Source organism: Ctenopharyngodon idella, chromosome 18 (assembly GCF_019924925.1).
Source record: "Ctenopharyngodon idella isolate HZGC_01 chromosome 18, HZGC01, whole genome shotgun sequence".
Lineage (NCBI taxonomy): Eukaryota > Metazoa > Chordata > Actinopteri > Cypriniformes > Xenocyprididae > Ctenopharyngodon > Ctenopharyngodon idella.
Window position 1 is genome coordinate 3,118,572 of NC_067237.1, and position 21,633 is coordinate 3,140,204.

At 38.3% G+C, this 21,633-nt stretch overlaps 1 protein-coding gene across 1 annotated transcript in view; it reads left to right on the top strand.

Annotated features, from left to right (window-relative positions):
* Positions 1 to 2,398: 2,398 nt before the first annotated feature.
* Positions 2,399 to 21,633, top strand: part of clmpb (CXADR like membrane protein b) — a 94,861-nt gene continuing 75,626 nt past the window's right edge. The window contains exon 1 of the mRNA XM_051870461.1: positions 2,399 to 2,933. Coding sequence (XP_051726421.1) covers positions 2,903 to 2,933 — 31 coding nt within the window. The 5' untranslated portion in view covers positions 2,399 to 2,902. The remainder of the gene's footprint in view (positions 2,934 to 21,633) is intronic.

Genomic DNA, 21,633 nt, shown 5'->3' on the forward strand with positions numbered 1-21,633 from the left:
TCATTTCAACAATCTATTCTCTAATATACTTAAATTATTACTATTAGTCACCCTTGTCTGTCTGTGGGCTTTGCAAATATTTAACCAAAGAAATATATTAAAAAGAGCTTGTGACTAAACCTCATAACTCCATTGGATCCTCAAACTGTCAGTCAAACCTCATAACTCCGCCCCCGCTCTATCACGCATTTTGGACCGTCTCTGCTTGTTTGCAATGCAAGGGTAAATAAAGAACTGTTTGTTTGAATTAGTACTGCATTTCCTTTACTCAAGAAACACTATATAAAGGCTAATGTTTTATGTATTTGAAGAGCGGAGAAGCATTTGTGATCGAGTCACAGCCAATGCTGTCTTAAGCCTTGCTTGTACTTTCATCTGGCTCCGCACTCTGCTGACTGCGCGCGCAACTCCCAAAATGGACGAGGCATTTGACGTGCTCGCTGTTGTACTATTCCTTGAAACGACAGGGGGTGACTCGGAGTAATTGTCCTCTAAACCATCAGGAAGCAGCGGTGAGAAAAAATAAGGTACACACGTGACGAAGTTTGTTTTTATTACACTTACCAAAGCCACACTACAAAAGAACCAAAGAATCGTGTAAAACACATTAAACCTTACAATTATTACTTGTGACATTAAAACAAAATATATGGATATGAGAACATATGTATAAAACTAAATTAAACAACAATCTCTTAAATATTTTCTAATTTAATTAAACATTTTAATTTAATTTAATTTATTTAACATTTTTATTAAACATATGAACCTTTATCTTCAGTAAAAGGGCTTAATTCTGCTAGAGTTGACTCATTTTGTAAATGTAAGCAATGGGGTTAAGATTAGGCAATCAGATAGCGACTTCATTGAGGGGGGTAATAATTTGGCAGGGGCTCGAAATTTGCCACAACACCTGTATAGACGTATAGGCCTACCTGCTCGGACAGAATCGCCTCGAAGTCGTGCATCTTCTGATGAGGAGCCACGCGCAAATAACTCCCATTATTTTAAGAGAAAAGGACAAGAATGTAATGGTCAAGTGCAATATTGCAATCTATGTGCGGCACTGAGGGAACTTTCTAGAAATAGCACTTGAACACCTGAACCGGTGCCACGCTAACACTAGATAACCAAGAGAGCTTCAGGGTCGGAGAAGAGAAAGATTGCGTCAGACGAGAGCGCGGGCAAGACAAAGCAACAGATGCAGAAATATCAGTGAGCCGCGAGCTCACATACACGGTTTGTTCGCGCATCAATAATAACGGACTCGCGCATGCCTAATGTACGACTCCTGTATGTCACTGTAATCGTCTTTACCTTCATTACAATCGTTATCCATCAAAACTTTAATAGCGACACTGGTTTTCTTTATCCAACTGAGAGATGTAGTTTGCGTATAATGTTACTGATGCGGTTGGGTGTTTTGAGCCGCCATTCAGTCAGTATTTCACACAGCGCGATGAGAAACGGCGTGGGCTGCTCCGAAACAATCGCAGAATACGCAAAGAGGTGGTGTTTGTTAATATTTAATTTAACGTATTAATAATACAATTAATGAATTAACTTAAAAATAATTTAAATATATTAATATATCTCCAAGCCTCCCTGGAGGACCACTGGCATTATGCTATACTACATCGCCCTCCACTGGATGTATAATGAGCAGAGTTGGGCAAGTTACTTCCAAAATGTAATACATTATATATTACTAGTTACTGTCATTTGAAAGTAATTAGTTACATTACAATATTACTGTCTCTGAATTGCAATGCGTTACACTACTTGTGCATTACTTTTGAGTTACTTTCACCAAAATAACCACAGAAGTATGACGGCATAAAATGCTAAAATGTAGTTTATTGCTGCTCATTATACATCCAGTGGAGGGCGATGTGGTATAGCATAATGCCAGTGGTCCTCCAGAGGGGGCTTGGAGATAACTTAAACATAATTTCAATTTTTAATTTCGGGTTAAAATGCGTTGTTGTAACTGCGTTACTGAGATCGTAACGAGTATAATATTACCCAAATTTTATTAGCAATGCGTTATATTACTGCGTTACAGCAAAAAGTAATATATTACTGTAGCCTAATATAATTACTTTCGTAATGCGTTACTCCCAACACTGATAATGAGCAGCAATAAACTACATTTTAGCATTTTATACTTCTGTGGTTATTTTGGTGAAAGTAACTCAAAAGTAATGCACAAGTAGTGTAACGCATTACAATTCAGAGACAGTAATATTGTAATGTAACTAATTACTTTCAAATGACAGTAACTAGTAATATATAATGTAGCCTATTACATTTTGGAAGTAACTTGCCCAACTCTGGCCACAATATGAGGTAAATCCGGCCCTGCTTACACTGTGGTTTTTGCATCCGCTTCCATCAGAGCACATGTGCTCTGCCCCTCTCCATCCAGACAGTGCGAGTGTACTTCAGACTCTAGAGGTCTCCATCCTTCAGCATCCACACACGCGCTGTGCATTCTTCTGCATCGGCCACAGACTCAGAGAGAAAGAGAGGGAGGGAGGGAGAGAGAGAGACAGAAAGGGAGAGACAGAGGACACCGCGCAACGGCAACCTGAGACGCGTGTCCTCCCTCAGTGCGAACGGGAACTTTGATGATTTGACGGTGAAACCGATGGAAACGTGGAGATGATGTTCCAGTCGTTGATGATGGATTCGTCTTTCAGTATGTCCAGCTATGCTGTCCTTGTGCTCGTCTCCTAATAGACTGCTGATCCATTTTTCTTCTCAAGTACTTCTGCTTTACTACAGCTTTTGTGATTGAACACTTGAGTCGGTGTGAAGAACAGTGAAGGAAGCGGGGCGCATTGTTTGTTTTTTCAATCATCATTATATTAAAGGACTTCCAGTTCATACGGGATTCGTGATGTCTGCAACATACCGCTCCTTATTCCTTTGTAAGTAAACTGAGTTATTTATTTCTTTAGAGTATGCTGTTTCATTTTTGGAAATCTGACCTTATGTTCCAAGTTGTTCGTTAGTAGCATATTCTTCACCTTCATCCATGTCAAATAAGTTCAAGCATGAGCAGTGGATAAAGTCTTCAATAGAAAGCATAAATGTAACAAATTTTACCTACGCTTTACAGAATAGTCAGAAGTACTGTTCATAACAAGACCCCCACCCAGTTGAGTAAATCAAATCCAGATGGTTCTGATGAGTTACACCCTTCAGACAGACAACTCTGGACAATAAAAGGTTCCAGAACCAAAAGTTGCATGGAGAACTTTTAATTCACTAGTTCTTTAGAAAACCATCATGTTCTGGTGCTTTAATGAACCCAGAAACCAAAAGGCTGAAGAACCTAACTACTAATGAAAAATCAAGGTCTGAACCATTTAGCTCAACTCAAAAATGCCATAACAAAAATGTGTTTTTCAGTGATTTTATGACGAACCTGAGGACCTTTATTGTGTTTGTGTGTGAGACCCCAATACCATAAGGATACGGGGAGAGACAATACAATGTGCATTTATGGAATATTAAAGCATAAAGCATGACTTTGATGATGATTATGCTTCATCCAAATACTAACAAATTGTAGCATTTGTTAGTACCTAATTATATTTGTGCTACGGCACTAAATTTAACGTTCTTTGCAGAGCGGAACAAAGACAGGGCACGTCGCCCAATCCAGATCTCTTAATTTGTTGTGACATCGGATGGCAAAAATAGATCCTCATGTTAAACGTCCAGTGGTGAGCCGGTGGCGCGAGCCGCTGGTGTCCGGTGGGCACGAGGGTCTCGCGTGTCCGCGTGTGCTGGAGTCAGACCCCGGGAGGATGTGTGAAAGCATGCATGCATCCATGGGTCACATTCGGAGTCCTCCACCGTCTCGCTCGCGGTTCATTGTCCGATTCTCGGGCTGCTCGCACGTTTGTAACGGGAGTTTAGTGCGCGTGACCCGTCGTTTATTATAATCACTGCGCCAAACTTTGTCCCATCTTTCGTGTCCTCTACGCGTCTATATGATGCAGGATGGAAGCGGTGTGTGTTGAGTCCAGTAACTGGCTATTGTGCTCCCTAAATGTATGATACGCTGTATTAAAATTCCTCGCGCATTCTCCGTGGCGTGTTGAGAAGGTCAACGCTGCTGTAACACCCGTGACAGAAGCATCAGCTTACCGACAACATCTCCTCACACTATTATTTTATATCAGCATAATTCATGCTTTCATTTTTCTCAAAGGTTTCAGTAAAGTGTTATTTGGCTTCTACGAATATTGCCCAGAATTGGTTTGGTTTTGAGAGTCAGTCTCTCTGTGTCGTTATATACCATAAAGTCTTCTTTACACAAAAAAAGCTGTATAACAAATACATCCATATGGGCTATAGGCATTGTCACACTGTCTGGGGTAAGTTGTCACGTTGGGAGCCTATATAACATACTAAAGACTAGGATTTCATGAGTTTTCGGCTATAATAAAACAATTACGAGATACAAAATGATAGGTGAGCAAAAATGTAAAAGGTAGACTAAAATACATTGTTTTGGCCAACTAATATAATTTTAATTACACTCTAAAAAATGCTGGGTTAAAAACAACCCAAGTTGGGTTGAAAATGGACAAACCCAGCAGTTGGGTAGTTTTATTTAACCCAACTATTGTTTAATAATTAGTGTATTGCTTGCTTAAAATGAACCCAAAGTATGTTGGAAATGAACATTTATTAATGTTTAATAAATGAGCATTTATTAATAAGTTTAATGAATAATAATTAAACAATAAACATTTATTAAATTGCTTATTAATAAATGTTCACCTTTTGATTATTATTGTTGCCTCTAGTAATTATGTGTCTGATTTTTAATTTCCAACATATTTTGGGTTCATTTTAAGACAGCCATATAGTCATTTTTAAACAATAGCTGGGTTAAATAAAACTGCCCAGTGCATTGGGCAAACATTTAACCCAACCGCTGGGTTTGTCCATTGGGTTTGTCGACCCAACTTGGGTTGTTTTTAACCCAGCATTTTTTTTTAGAGTGTAACATAGGCCTACTTAATAAAATGTGACATTCTGATGACACAACAATGAACAATTCTCCAATGCTAAACATCAAAATCAAAAAATACTTAAAATCTGCTTTCATTTTATACTCGAACCCTTGTTTTAATGTAACCCAGTATGTTTTACTTGTTTACTCAAAATATAAAGCGAAATATAATGTTACTGTTATTTTAATTTTGAGGATAAAATCTTTGTAATTCAAGAGGCATGTTACAACTAACTAGCCCACATCTGTCGTATAGGAATATAAAATACGTGGTCACACTTTACATTAGTGTCCATGACTTAATTTGCAATTAATTGCATACTTAATATGAAATTATTGCTATAATAATTAGTTAGCCTTTATTTATATATGACATGTTTAATACCTACACTGCAATGTAAAGTGTTACCAGTGCATTGCTTATAGTGCTGAAACTGTAACCCACACACCTATGGGATGCTGCTAGTTGGCGTAATCCCATTATAGGGTAATGGCAAGATGGCAAGAGAAGACGGAGGGTGTTTTACATGTGCCCTGACACGTGTATCTAGTTCATGGGAAATATTTTTCAGTGTAAAGAATGAAATCCTTCATGTTTGCGCATTTGTATTTGCTTCAAACATATCCAAAATAAACAGATATTCACAGTAATAATTTCTAAGCATAATTACCTATTTAAATGCAATTTAAAGGGATGGTATCACATGCACTATTGTGATATTGATTTATCAATCAGATTACTGCATTTTTAAAGGTCATGCTTATTTGCTATTGTTTGTCATTGTTTTTTGTCTTTACGCATCGACTGAGCCTTAATTATTGTCAGACATAATATTAGATCATTTTAATGTGTTATTTGGTTAATGATTATCTTGGTCTGTGTTGTGAGAGAGGAATGGATTGAGAACTGGCACTGTGCTTGTAGTAAATCCCATTGGTTTGTGCATTAAATTAGTTAAATGAAATAGCCTTGTAGTGTCATTATAAGTCAATTTCTTCAAGAATGTATAACTCCATTAATGGAAAAAAGCTTTTAAACTGGTATGTTTGGCATGTAGAGCTCATCTCATTGCAGAAAATTCTCAATGATAGACTGAATCAATGGTGCATAATGGTGTAATTTCCATTTCATTTCATTTGATGCTTTCAAAGATCTTATATTACTTAAGTCTAGCACCCTGGAGGAAAGTAATATTTATTTAAAAGTCTTATTGCAAAAATGAGCTGGTGCTGTTACTATCTGGAAATGAGCTAAAAAAGGACGAACCAAGCAAACCGTGCAGAAATCATGGCAAACCACATGGATGATAAATCACAAGACTAACCCCTCTAACACCAACTGACTTGAATGAAAAACGTTAAATGGTAAGTCTGGGAAGTAGTAATAACAGATTGTAATTTACTTGTCAGAAATGTAATGGAACCATTATAAAGAACTTTCTCCATGTTACGTGATTAATGCTCATCCAGCATAGCCGAGACTCATCACACTGTCAGTTTTTGGGATTGACAACCGCATTTACTTCCAGCTGCGAGTCTCGAAATGTCCTAAATGAACGTGAAACAGGAGTCAAGCCCATATTCTCTTACCAGTAACCATTGCGACAATGACCAAAGTAGCTAATATCAAAGATGGCGATGTCTGTAAAACTTAAAAGTTTGATCACATTTGATACAAGAGTCCAATCGAGCCATAAGTTCATCCGTCAAATTTTCATTAGCAGCTTTTATCTGCGTGGACAGCAGAGCATTTGAGTTGTGTGTAAAACACAAAACTGACGTGTGAAGAACAAAACCTTCAGATGCTCATCATATCTCCGTCACTGTAAGTTACTGAAAGCGAAACCACACACAAAAACCCAACAAACACGATAGACATGCGTTTGTGCAGCGCAGAACGGCTCTCTCGGACTGTATGACAAGACAGACACCTAGTTGTCCAGTCCGATTCTGTTTTACGAGAATGCGGTTGCGAGTCCAGAAAATTTACTGTTGTGAGTTTGGTAAATTACTGGACTGTGTGTGAACGTAACCGTATTAAGGACTCAAAGGCTACGTTCACACTGCAATCCTTAATGCTCAATTCTGATTTTTACTTAGATCTGATTTTTATGTATAGCTGACTGTTCACATTGTTGTTTTAAGTGTGGCCAATATCAGATTTCCAGTGTGAACAGATCATACAACTGTGGTTGCCAGGTTTTTACCACAAAATCCACTCGATTGCTTCTCAAAACTAGTCCAAAACTAGCACAATCGTGTCCTGTGGGGTATCCCAGTAAAAATCACATTCTGGGGGTTAAATATCGCGTTAGTGCGGTCGCTTCAACCACGGAGTAGCAAAATAATCCGCGGCAACAGTGAAAAAGTAACCCAATTTTGTGGGAAAATCGCAGACTTGGCAACACACACAGGAAGTAATACAGAAGTGAACACAGAAGGCATTAAAGTAAGCAATTACGCGTTTATTTATAGTGTGATCTGCTGCGGAAGCCAGCGAAATTATGCACAGGCAATATGAAAAATAAAGACAATGATGTGACAACAGAGATCAGAGTTTTGAAACTTTTATGATGTTTTGCTTGGCTGTCGAGTTCTGACACATCACTGTCCTTCTACTGACTACCTTTCTCAACTGTCTTGATAATGTTGGGTATGTAAAATATTTGAATAATTGACTCCCATGAGCGCAGGATCGTGACGAATGTTGATCTCGAGTGATGTAATAATCACATGAATTCCGATATGACTGTTCACGCTGCGGTCGCATTACAAAACATCTGACCTGTATCGGATTTAGTATCACATATGGAAGTGGCACAAACTGGAATTGAAAAGATCAGATTCCATGTGGTTTGTACTGTTCACACCGTCATGGGGAAAACAGATATGAGTCACATGTGGACAAAAAAAATCAGATTTGGGCCACATTTACCTGCAGTGTGAACATAGCCAAATACATGACTGACAACCGTATTCTGTTAATGTGTGAACGTGGCTCGACCACTAGATATTTGACTTTTCCATAATACATTGAATGAATGCAGTGCTTGTTTTTAAATTCAAGTTGCCATTAGGTACACTAACACGAAAAAGTGTTGGTTAAAGTAACTCATTTTCTCATCCTGTGCTATATTTGGCTGATAACCACAGGCAGTAAGAAGATCTCTCACAGCTGAGAATGACAGGACACTGCAGACCCAAAGGTTATAAAATGACATCTCGATGCGTACATCCCTGAATCACAGGAAATGCGCACAGAATGAATAAGCATACGAAGTTACACTTACAAACACTTACGATAAAATGTTGCGTAGTGATGAGAGCTGTAATACATTTTTCTTCTAAACATGGTGAAACTGAACGTTCTTAGGATGTATATTACATTTTCGTTACAATAAATATTTATGAGAAAACTTTTGCAGACTTTAATTTAGTATGTGCAGAATGATTTGAGTGGGTTCAAGTGGCTGAAATTTTCATCTGGAGATTTGGAGTTTTGTTTGCCTTGTTTACTGAATCTCAGATGTTTGGTTAGGCAACATAAATAGCGTTGCAGTTTTCCCGAAGTGGTTTGGGTGTCTGGCTCTGCAGTGACATGAACATTCCTGAGGTTTTCCATCAGGATGTCATCCAAATCAAGTCTAACTGCATTTAGGGCCTTACAAAAACACAGTACTCCAGGTTTAACCTATGTTTTTCCTCCTTATCTCGGCCATTGGATATTCTCTATGTCATGGGATGATATGACAGGCCTCTACATTATGGACTCAGAGCTTCTAGTTAGCTGGTGCAGTGCTGTTATAACAACCTTCTCCTGAAAGACAGTGTGCTTGTCTCCTGCTGCAGCACATCTGAGGTGACATTGTCTCAACTCTGTACTGAAATTCAATATTCTCCCTGTGCTGTCACGCCACCGCTCCTCACAGAGCAGATAAACAGCTTGAAGAGTTCTCCAGATGTGTTATTCTACTTGTTTGGCCTTGAGGAACATGTGGTGCTGTTTCTTTTTGTAAATATGCTATGACTCGGTCTGTGGGAGGTGCTTCATCTATGTGATGTGGGGTTTTTTTTGGGTTGATTGCGTCATTTAAGTTAAAATATGTTAAAGATGTAAATTATACATTACATATTACAATACAATACATATACAATACATATTATTGATCAAAAAATGCAGTAAAAACAATAATATTAGTGAAATATTATTACAATTTGAAATAATTGTTTTCTAATTGAACTGCATTTCTAACTGTATTCTAAAATGTAATTCATTCCTGTGATGAAAAGCTGAATTTTCATTCTTCAGTGTCATATGATCCTTCAGAAATCATTTTACGTGAGCCCAAAATTTTGAACGTTAGTGTATGGGACAGGACTCTCTGTTTGTCCAACCAATGGCCAATCATAGGAATATCATTCCTTAATTAAAAAAAACAAAACAAAAAACAAATCATATCCATTCAAGGAAATGTTTGTTTAATCATTTCTGGCATTTCAAACTACCCTTCCCTCAGCTGCTGTCTCATATCTATAAGTAAATGTTAGCTGTATTTATCTTAATTATAAAAATAAAACCTTTAATTATGAGGAAAACTTTAATGTTTGCAACAATGAACAACTATAACACACTCCTTGACTGAAAAAAATCAAAGGAACCCACAGTAAACACCAGGCCAGGTTTGAGTCGTTCTCTAGCCTATAAATCTCAGACTCTTTTGACTCCCTTGGCTAAATTACTCCCAGATTACTTTGGAGCCGCTCAACAGGAACTGCCTATTTTCCTTTATGGCTAACCTTTGACAGATGTTCATGAATGGTCCGGTTTGACAATAATTCAATCCAGCTGCATCTTGGTGTAGCAAAGCCCAGCTCGCTTACATAAGTCATTGGCCACGAGCGGCCCCCGCCCCTCACTCAGCCCTGATATGCAGGTTTTGGCTTCCAGAATTGCATGGCCCAACAGGATTTTGCTAATCGCCACCTCCATGCTTATTTGCAAGGGAAAGAATAGAGGATTGTATGCATTATTTGATGCAGTAAATAGCTATGAAAGTCAATAGCGCAAGGGCAATTACTTTTTCCCTGATTCCTGGAAGTACTTTGTTTGTAGTGAGTGTAAACAGTTTGATGAGGGTCCTCAATGAGGAGCTGAGATTAGCACAATGATAAACAATATAGCCTGAAGAATTGCCAATGAACCAAACAATGAATATTGTGGAGATAATTTACTGAACGGTTGTGTCACTTTGTATTTCGGGGGGGGGGGGGGGGAAACTGTGTAATATAGGCTACACATGTAATACATGCGTACTATATAATATACCCATATGTATTCATGTAAATATAACTCATATAAATCTGACCGGTCCGAATGCAATGATCCGATGTCCTACCTGCCTGTCAGCATATGTATTTCCATATTGCCCTTATTTTTACTCAAACTACTCAGGTGTTGGAGTGCTGTGCAATGATTAATTTCCCTCTTCACTTCATGTGAAGTGATGTATGATGTTTCCCTATTCCCTATGTCATTTGCCGTGTCCTTTGAACTGAACGCTCCCTTCGGATTGGAATCTCACTTAAATTCGGCATGAAACTGAAGTCGCAACAGTCTTTCCTTCCCCATTGTGATGTATATCAAATTTTGACCATGGAGAGTTGATTGGATGGTTGGATGGTTGTGGTTTGCTACTGGTGGATTTCATTAGAGTGACAGGTTGTCCCGCCCTCACACCAGTAAACACATCATCAGAGAAGAGAAGAGATGTCACTGCAAGAGGGAGGGGAATTAAAAAAATAAAAATAATGATGTGAACTGCATGGATAAATCATTCACAATAAATACTGCAATATTCCATAAAGAAATAAGAATTGTCAGTTTTGATTTCATGGTAACTTTAAGATGACGAAACACCCTGTGAAGTCCACTTTGCAGTACACTTACGGTCAAACAGAACGCACATACTGTCTTTGAGTGAATCATTGACTCAGCCGATTCGTTCAGAAACACTGACTCATCCAGGATCACCAGTAATTTGTGTTGTCTGGAGATGTGCTAATTTGGCTTTGACTTTGTTTGGAGCTATTTTCATGGGTAAAACTAAAACAGACAAAGTAAAATGTAAGTTAGTTAAATGGTTAAGTCACCCTATGTCATTAATTACTCACCCTCATGTCGTTCCACACCTGTAAGACCTTCATCTTCAGAACACAAATTAAGATATTTTTGATAAAACCCGATGGCTCAGTGAGGCCTCCATTGCCAGCAAGATAACACTTTCAGATACCCAGAAAGCTACTAAAAACATATTTAAAACAGTTCATATGACTACAGTGGTTCAACCTTAATGTTATAAAGTGACGAGAATACTTTTTGTGCGCCAAAAAAACAAAATAACCACTTTTCAACAATATCTAGTGATGGCTGATTTCAAAACACTGCTTCGAAGGACATGAGGGTGAGTAATTAATGACAGAATTTTCATTTTTGGGTGAACTAACCCTTTAAATATCACACAGTCATGTTATCGTGTACAGTTTATGTAAATAAACAATGCTATCAGTTCCTTAGCAAATTCCCCCTTTTGTGTTTAAGATGTAAATCTTTTTCATCACCCGTATGATGTAAAACACAATCTGCATGTATTCGCTTTCTTAAAACATCCAGAAAGACCAAATGAGAACAGTGTCTCAGCTTTTGCATCATGTGACAGGAGTGATTTCATCATGGATGTATACTGACTGAACACTCTCCGCCTGAGCCAGAGGCTTTGCTTACTTCCTCTCGAGAAAGGAAGCAGTACCTCAGTGAAACCATGCAGACATGGATGAGGCTGGCGTGCTTGTCTATTCTGAGCTCAAGCAGCTTTTGATCTAGACTTTTTTTTGGGAGGGATGCAGGTATAAATTTTCGTTTTCAGTAAGGAACAGTGATCTGTCTATTCAGAGAGACAAAAAATAAATAAATAAAACCGATTGCCAAAAAGATAGCAAATGCTCTAGAAGAAAAAAAAGCCTATCTTTTCAAAATTTGAAGAGTGTACACAAGGATCATGGATATAAAAGTAAGTGTTTGCTCAGGAAAGAATACCCAGGAGATAACCTGCTCTATTCTGAGAGATACAGCTTTGTTGATCCGCCGAGGCGGTTTTGTTGGAGCTAGAGAAATGGGTTTGTCTGGTAAGTGAAGCTAGAGACTAGAGCTGTGATGGCAAATGTTCCTCCGTGTTGTCACAAGATCACATACTGTCAAGAAAATTATAGTTATCTTATAAGTCATTCATAATCACCGTGAACCGGAAGTTGCGACTGACTTTACTTTACTGACGTATTTTCAGAGAGAAGTGGAATATTGAATGAGAAAAATAGAGGGCGTGGCTTGTTTCTTCCCCACTGAGAATGACTTAATTTGATGACAAAATGAAGTTTCTTGGGTGAACTATTCTTTTAAAATATGGATGATGGCATTTCCGAGGTATGTGGTTAGCTTTTAGAGTTGTTTATTCTTTTATTAAGCTTTTATTTGCTACTCTGATCTGATTTCATGCAGCAGTTGTTTTGCACTCATAGGCATAATGTGTTTTTGCACTGATGCTCTGTACTAATTTACTTGCCCAGTTTGGCATTTCTCTTTGTTTTCCTGCTGCTTTCCACTGTGCTTTTGTATGTATTTTCTGATAAGATTGCATGCACCTGCAGTGGTGTCTGTTGCAATGATGCAATGTCTTCCAAATTAGTTTTTCCCTCTTTTTTTGTAGCATTGCCACAAGTTTTTGTATCTCCATCCAAATCCACTGATAATTGCTATATGAGAGCCGTCTGCTTACAGGGAAATCAGAAGAGGCTGCTTATGTTTTGATTGTTTAATGTTTTCATTGCCAATGCACAGAATGCCTCAAAGCGAGATATTCTATTACAGCAGGAAGGGATGTTTCATCCTCAGGCAGGAAAGCATCTTCTGTCTCCCACCAGGAATTCATTAGCATGAGACTCCAGCTTTGTTTCCATTGGTTTGACAGGCAGCTGTAATTGAATTGAATTGATTATAGATAGATAAATATCTTCTCCACTGCAGACGCATGTTTCTCCATGCAGAGCGCGGCCTTTAGACTCTTTTTGTTGCTCGTATCTTTTTCTCTTTGTTCTGGAGATGGAATGTGAGGGGAAATGTTCCACGTCGCTCTATTTAGACACCTGCTGTTCCTTTCAATTTGAAACAGTCTATTAGCTCTGCTAGCAGGCCACTTCATTTGCTGTTTTGAACTGGCTCGCTCTAGGGTCTCACTTCATTTCCATCATTCTAGCCAAAATCTCCTCCACCTCACTTGTGCTTATCCTTGACCACCTGGTTTCTGCTGGTCCACAGGTTTCTTCTCATCGACAGTAAATTTAGTCATGATCTGTTAAAAGGTAGCAATTGAGTCATTATTTTCTAATTGTTTTAAGAGTACTGTAAATGTGTGTTTTTTTTGTTTTTTTGCATTTGCATTTGTAGCCAGTCATACAGATTTGCTTATTAAATGCTTAAAACCACGTATTGACCTCAAAATAATAGTGAACTGTCATTTTAAGTGACATAATGAATGATATCAGAGCAAGTAAAAATCTTGCAAAAACATTCAAGCTTATATAAGCATTACAGAAATGTAGGTTACTTCAAAAATCACATTGCGAAATGGAAAAGGAATCCGGAATGACTCATTGGTTGTTGGCGAATGCTTTGTTTTACCTCTGAAAGGTCATTAATTAGTGAAAGAGATCTGCACAAGCAGAATATGATTGCATCGATCTGTTATTGAACTGATTGATGAGATGCAGGCCAGGACTGAAGATTTTACAATATGTGTTCTAAAGTTGATGTTTGTACTTACAAGACGATGACCGTTATATATTCACAGTTCCCTTAATGGACCTTTATGAATTTAAAATTAAGGGGTATATAAATGAGACAGACATTAAAGGGATTGTTTACCCAAAAATGAAAATTACCCCATAATTTACTCACCCTCAAGCCATCCTAGGTGTATATGACTATCTTCTTTCAGCCAAACACAATCAGAGTTATATTAAAAATATCCTGGCTCGTCCAAGCTTTATAATGGGAGTGATTGGAGGATGAGTTTTTGAAGTCCAAAAAAGTGCATCCATTAATCATAAAACATACTCCACACAGCTCCGGGGGGTTAATAAAGGCCTTCTAAAGCAAACCGATGCATTTGTGTTAGACAAATATCCTTATTTAAAACTTTATTAAGTAAAATAACGAGCTTCCGGTGCGACAGCCGTACGCATTTGACGTATGTCCAAAAAGCGTTAACTTCCGCAACGTACACAATGACATGACGTACTACACGTTATAGCATAGGACATAGCATAGTACATCATGGTGTAGCGTAGAACGTTATGGTATTGTGTAGTATGCTGTTTGGACGTAATATTTAGACCACAATATATAGTGCACTGAAATAAAAGTACTCATATTATAATATAAAATGTTGGCCATAAACCAAATACAGTAGTTGCCAAAAGTGATGTTTGGCCTAGGAAAATGGACATCTTCACCCTTTATTCAAATACTATTGAAAATTTTATAAAGATTTTGTAAGTATATTGCGTAGTTATGCTTGGAGTCAATTGTTTTATTTGTGATAACACAATGAAACATGCCAAATTGTGCAGATATAATTTTTGCCCAGGCTGTCATACAAAGAAATTATGAACACATACAAAAACAAGAGAGAACCAATTAATTATTAATAACTGATTATGTTGTAGTCAATAGGTGCATCCCAGTTCGCATACTTATGCACTATTCTGTGACGTTTTTAAGTACAAATAGTGCGAGTAGTGCGTTCACACAGAAAATTACAAAAAGAAAAAGTGCACTTTAAATACTCGGATGATACACTAAATTAACGGAAAAAACGAAGTGTGGAATGTTGGACACTTCATTCACTCAACTTTCGCAGCTTTAATTATGTTGCAGAGGGGGAGGGGGTATCGGACTCCATTTTTAAATGACAAAATAACCTTATACATTCACGCACTACATGGATGAGTACATAGTGCATAAGTACATAGTGTATAAGTGCATATTGTATAGTGTGTCATTTGGGACGCAACTACTGTACGCTTTTTTTTTCCCCATGCTTTTTTTTTTTTTTATTGCATAGTAAAATAAAACCGGTAGCTGTACAGTAGTTTACTTTTTTTTTTTTTGCCAAATAATTTTGTTACATAAATACCTTAACCAAGTGTTTTGTTCTTCCCTCATATTTAAAAAAAAAAATAAAAAAATTACAAAATATTTTCTTCATAATTTCATGGATGGCTACTTTTTGTTCATCCAAGTTAAATGGATTTTATTTGGCGAATCTGGAGAGTTCCTAAATGGTACTTGTAGACGGAAGTAATAGGCTTGGGTGATGAATGGCTTAATTATCAGGCCTCAGTGTCAGACATTTCGTTCTTCATACTAGAGCAAAAACATTGCATAAAGGAGTATCGCTGATCAATCGCAAGCCTGTCTGCAATTAACTCCCTAATGCGCCTGATTACACTGACTCCAGTGTGCCCGTTTAACTAAGTGCCTCAACCTTTTAAACAGCCAGCCACTGCACACACTCACTGTTTGCACTCAAGATTAAGCCCCTTGTCCAGGAGCTTTCACCTTGAAAAAACGGTATTGTGCACTACTCTGCTGTAAAAAGCACCCATCTTCCCTCTTTATTCTTCGGAAATGGTTTCAGAACAGATGGCGTACCCACCCTCATTTTTTTACGAGTCGTTAGACTTGACTTGTTGATGAAATGGAGACCTTCCGCTACCCTGCTCATGCAGATGTGTATCTTTACGGTTTAATATATCTTCCGTGTCCTTGCATACCAGGTGCAGGAAGCGCTATATAGCCGACAGCACCTACGTTACACAACATCTGACAGAGGCCTTCGCTGTTAGCGTCTAAACACAGCAGATTTACTTAGAGATGCAGCCAAAGCCTTTGGTTGTTACTCTGTTTGGTTGAAACAGCCACACTCCCACATTGAGACCTTGAGACTGGGTCTGCGTCTGGCATAACAAGCTTACCGCACCTCAGGGATCAAACATTAAAGCCGTTCTCTTCCTGAGTCCCAGCCTGCAGCCATATTCCTCTGTACATGCTTAATTGTTTAGTCTTTTTGGCCTCCCTTGTGTCTCTTTATAGATGATTATTTATGATTTTCATGTAGGATAGCTGTCTCCATCAAACTAGAAAACAGTAAAATTTCAGAGGGAGCTATGCTTGGAATAGATGGAAAATAAGCAGTGCAGTTTTGCAAGTCAGAAATTCTAAAAATGCATAATGCATATTTGCACACATTGACTATTAATTGCACACAAGTGTTCTTGTGTGTGCAGAAAATGCTCTCTCGGAACAGGTACGTACGTGTGTTGAATTTGTTCTTGGCCTTCTTTTAATGTTGATGAATCCGGATTATTCTAAATGATGGTGCATGCGATTATCTCCATATAAAGGCTTTCCACACAACCTCTCCTGTTCAGTCATTCATCACTCTCTGCAAACATTTCCTTACACTGTCTAAAGTTGTACTCTCGCCTAGACTACACATAAATGACTGCATTTTTTTGTTGAAACTTTTCCCAGATCCAGATGTGTTTTCCTAAAATGTTATATAAAATGTTATATATACACTCCTGGCCAAAAGAAATGGCTAAACACTAAGCTTTTAATTGTCTTAAATGGTGACCTATCATGCCCTTTTCACAAGATGTAATATAAGTCTCAGGTGTCCCCAGAATATATCTGTAAAGTTTCAGCTCAAAATACCTAATGGATTTTTTATTATACCATGTTTTAACTGCTTGTTTTTGGGTGGGAGAAAAAATACACTGATTTGGTGTGTGTACCTTTAAATGCAAATGAACTCATGCTCCCCGCCCCCAAGCTTGCGATTCCAATGCACTGAGCCATAAACAATATAGGAGAAGCTCACACAGCAAATATAACTCTCAAAATGGATCATTACAAACTGTTTGTGATGGACGTTTGCTAACATTCGATTCTGAATGAGTTTGATAACGTGCTGCACGGCTAACGTGGATAAAGCTAAACACTGTTGCAGAGACTCAATAAGAATGAAGATGCGTTTATGAATTATATAGACTGCAAGCGTTTTCGGGTTAAAAAATTAAAATAACAACATGGCTCTGGTATCCGTGAATACAGGAAGAAACTTTAGCCACATTTAACATTACATTAGCAACGTGCTAACAAAACATTCAGAAAGACGATTTGCAAACATCACGAAATATATATGAAATTGGATCATGAACAGTTGGTATCGATTCATCATTGAGAATCAACTTCTGTGCAAATCCTGTGTATTACTGACCCTCGTGTGCAAAGCAGTCTGGTGTAAAATGACTTGCACATACTGGTATATGAATTTATCTGGACACATTCCCTTCATAAATAAAATTACACCACTGTGTCCTTAGTGGCTCAGATGCCCGGAGTTTATGGAGACTCATGTTTACTATTATAGCCGTTAACAGATCAGTGATAATGTTTACATAGCTGAGACATATCACAAGCTCAGGGACGGTCTAAATCTGAGTGGCTTGTTTTTTCACATGCTTGCAGAGAAAGTCTTACCAAAACAAAGTTACTGGGTTGTCCTTTTTCACGTTTTCTGGGTTGTTAGATGCATCGGGGACCCGATTATAGCACTTAAACATGGAAAAAGTCAGATTTTCATGATATGTCCCCTTTAACCACAAATTATTGGTCAGGAAATTAGCAAAATTTAAGCAAATACTCTACTTAAAAAGCTATTGCTCTCTCAGAAAAACAGACAGAATGAAGTTTTTGGCAGAATATGGGAAGTTTGATTCAGAGTGTTCAGCAGAGTTGTGTGGAGTGTATGACAACAACCCTAACCCAATGACAACAACCCCCAACAACACTGTATGATCTTTTTCAAACATTTTAGTTAGAAATTTACTCCAAAAACTTTTGAAATTAATTGAGTCTGAACCACTTAACACACTTTATAAAAGTTTGAGAAATGTTTAAAATCTTGCGCTGACCTGAAAGAATGCTTGACACTCCAAGTGTAACCTACAGTCAATGTGATATTTGCATACAGAATTGCATCACTTCTTTCTTGCATTTATTTGCATACTGATTTGCATTCTTTCTTTTATAGCCACATTTACACTGTGAAGAAAAGATGGGGTTCCATTGAGTTGATATTTGTTCTCAGATGACACTGTCTCATATGACAACAGAAAAGCGGATCTGATGTGGCATTTCATTTACAAAGAACCGAAGCCTTAAACCTATGCTTACAATTTTGACAGCTGTATTTTTGGACATCTAATTTTTCAAAGCTCTTACACATTGTTCTTGTTCACTATTGACTTGAAATTACATTTCAGGACTAGTTGCAGGTACAGTAAAATTAAATCCCATTTTAAATTTCATAATTTAGTTTGCTGTGAATTTTTGTACAGACAAAGGATGTGGAGTACTCTGATTTGGCATGATTTGTTAGCCTTGGTCCAGAGAGACTTGGTGGGGAAAGAAATAGCTACGTTTGCAAAATGAGGCTTTCAGAATAATTAAAACCCGAGCGAGGACTGCAGCAGACCTTAAACAATGCTTTACAGCTTCAGTAAACAGTCTTATTGACTCTGACTTTTGATATATTGCAACATATGGAGCACCAGTGCCAATTTTATTATTTTCAGCTCCTCACGGGAGTCCATACATCTGTTAACTCGTAGTTGCTCTGGTCTTTGTTTGCTCTTAGGATCTTCTGGCCTTGATTATGCAAAACGAACACACTGTGATGTGAAAGGGCATGTGATCTCTTAGTTGGTTAACCTTTCCTCTTGGATGCTCTTTTGACATTGAGCAATGTGGTGGATTCAGCTCTTCACCAGGCACTGTGCTAATGAGGCAATTAAATCCCTGGTGTCGTGGTGCAGAGGGCTGGGAATGAGGGAGGAAAGGGAGTGTGCTGTCTCAGCAAAGAACAGCCCAGAGCACCACTAAATTCCATTTGAATGCAGAAGTGGAGCTCTGCTGGGTGCTACACAATCCCATCACATATCCACGTACAGTACTTGAATTGAATCGTGCTAACAATTCAAATCCATCGAATGGTTTGCCATTTTCCTTTTCTTGTGAAATTCCCAGACTTATTGCAATGAGATCTGGATGTTAGTCTAAGAACAAACCCTGGTTAGTATGCAAATGATGATATGATGGCTTATACTTAAGGTTACAAATTTGCACAACTTCGGCAACTTCAAATCTCAGACCTGATAGAAGATAAAACATAGGAAGAGGGACTCTAGCCATATCGAGGTGCTCTCTTTTGATTTTGTCCAGGAAGCAACCACCCAGAACACCATAGAAACCATATAGAAATGCATTTAATCAATCAGAGCACACTGACAACCACCAAAATGGCCAAGCTCTACTCACAATCTTAAAATTTAGAACATGTTCTTGACCGAGATTTGCTCACCCAAGATTTTCAACAGCAAACAAGATTGTCACATGAATTTCCTTTATGTTTAGTGGTGGTTGGTGCCACTTTGAATGTTTTTTTGCTGATTGACTAAGGTAGTTGCTAGTTAAATGTGAAGTATGTAAGATTTTTTATGTTAAAATAGATTCTCTTAATTGTTGTTATTGTTCATGGACTACTATTAGTATGCCATTCATAGGTTTAACCACAAAAGTGTAAACATCGAGTCCCTCAGGCACCATCAAAACATTGAGAGCGGTTTGCTAAGATCTTCCAATCTCTTTCCAGCTCAACCAATAGCAAGAGTTTGGGGTGTGGCTACTGCAGCAGGTGGAGCTAGGGAGTGTTTAGTCGGTGTGGGACCATGGCTGATGCGTTACATGGGAAAAGATATTCAGCTTCGGTTACAAAAGTGCAAGCCAACAGTCACTGCTTTTAGACCTTCAAAAATGAACAGGTCACGAACATATAGAAAAGCCATCACAAGTCCCCGTTAGCTTTATTTTTTTAATTCCTCTAGGTGCCACTAGTGTTGCAAAAGCTACATGCTTTACCTTTAAAGCAATAGTTCACCACTGGCAAGTTTTTATAAAATGTGACTGTCTATGCAATAGAAAAGCCTATTTGTTTTGAAATCATTGATACGTGACTAGAGAAAACAGAAAAGGGGTTGTGGCTTTCCATTTTGTCAAAACCTTAAACTCACATAATGCACTTTTGATTTTGGCTCCACCCCTGCTCTGACTGTCTATGGGCAGGAATACAAAAATGCAGAAGTTCGATTGTCAAATGAAGTCGCCTTGATTTCTAAGTGCTATACAAAACAGATTGTTTCAAAGCAACTTTAAAGTATAAACAGGAAAATAACGATCCATTATGCAAACTTTATCAAATATTGTAAAAGAAAAATTCGCTTTCTGTCGTAAAGCAGCTCTACAGAAGGCATTAGTGTCATTTTTCAGCTTAAGTCAGTTCAATAATGTGTAGATTCATCAATTACAGTATGAAATTAGTTCAATTCAGGTATAAAGCAGCTCTACAGAAGACAATAGTGTCGTTATTCAGCTAAGTTCAGAACAATGTTGATCAGTAATTTTAACAAAAATCACCAAAACATTGATGGGAAACAGCTATGCTAGTCTTTTCAGCAGACTAACTACTGGCGACAACCTTCCTTGATTAGTAATGTTGTTTTTCTTGTACAGCAGGGTTTGTGGTCCTACTAGTAAAAAAAGTGAACAATCAGAAGACATAGGGCCCTATTTTAACGATCTAAGCACATGGTCTGAAGCGCATGGCGCAGGTGCACTTATGGGCATGTCCAAATCCACTTTTGCTAGTTTAACAACAGAAAAAATGGTCAAAATACTGTGCCATTGACTTTAGACCAGGTTTCAGTTGGTCCCCCCCCCCACCCCCAATGGGCGAACAGATAGGTGCGAGTGCATTTGCTATTTAAACAATGTGGGCGCTGAACGTGAAAATGATAACTGCGTCGGGCTGAAACTAGCAAAAAAACAGTTGCGTCGCACCTGGCATCTCATTGCGCCGGGTGTATGATAGGGCCCATATTGTGTAAAAACAAGTGCTGGTTACTTTTCTTCTCTAGCTGATGTTATTTGTAATGAGCATGTCCTGTTCCAGATCCTTGTAGTTGTCACAGCAAATGCTTCTTTTTTGGGTATAGAGTAGTTTTTAGTGAGCTTTTTAAGTGGATAACATTTCCCACAGGCGCTGAGCTTCACAGTTGGTGTTTGTCGGCTGAAGCCAGTTTAGCACATCATCTCCTCTACCCGATTGCTGTCCTTGGGTCTGTGTGTACTTGGCTATTTAGGAGCGCTTGACCCAGGCAAACACAGCCGAAGCATCTAGGAAGCGGTCACTGAGCCCTCCGCTCCCTCCTCGAGGAGAGTGTTTACCTTCCCTCCCTCTACCTCTATGACTTATTCATAGCACAGTGCGAGCCGCTACACTTCAGAAAGAAAACGTATGCCCATGTAAACCGCAGAGTCCGCACCTCTGTGGGTAGGGGAAGCAATCTTTTTTGTATTTCAT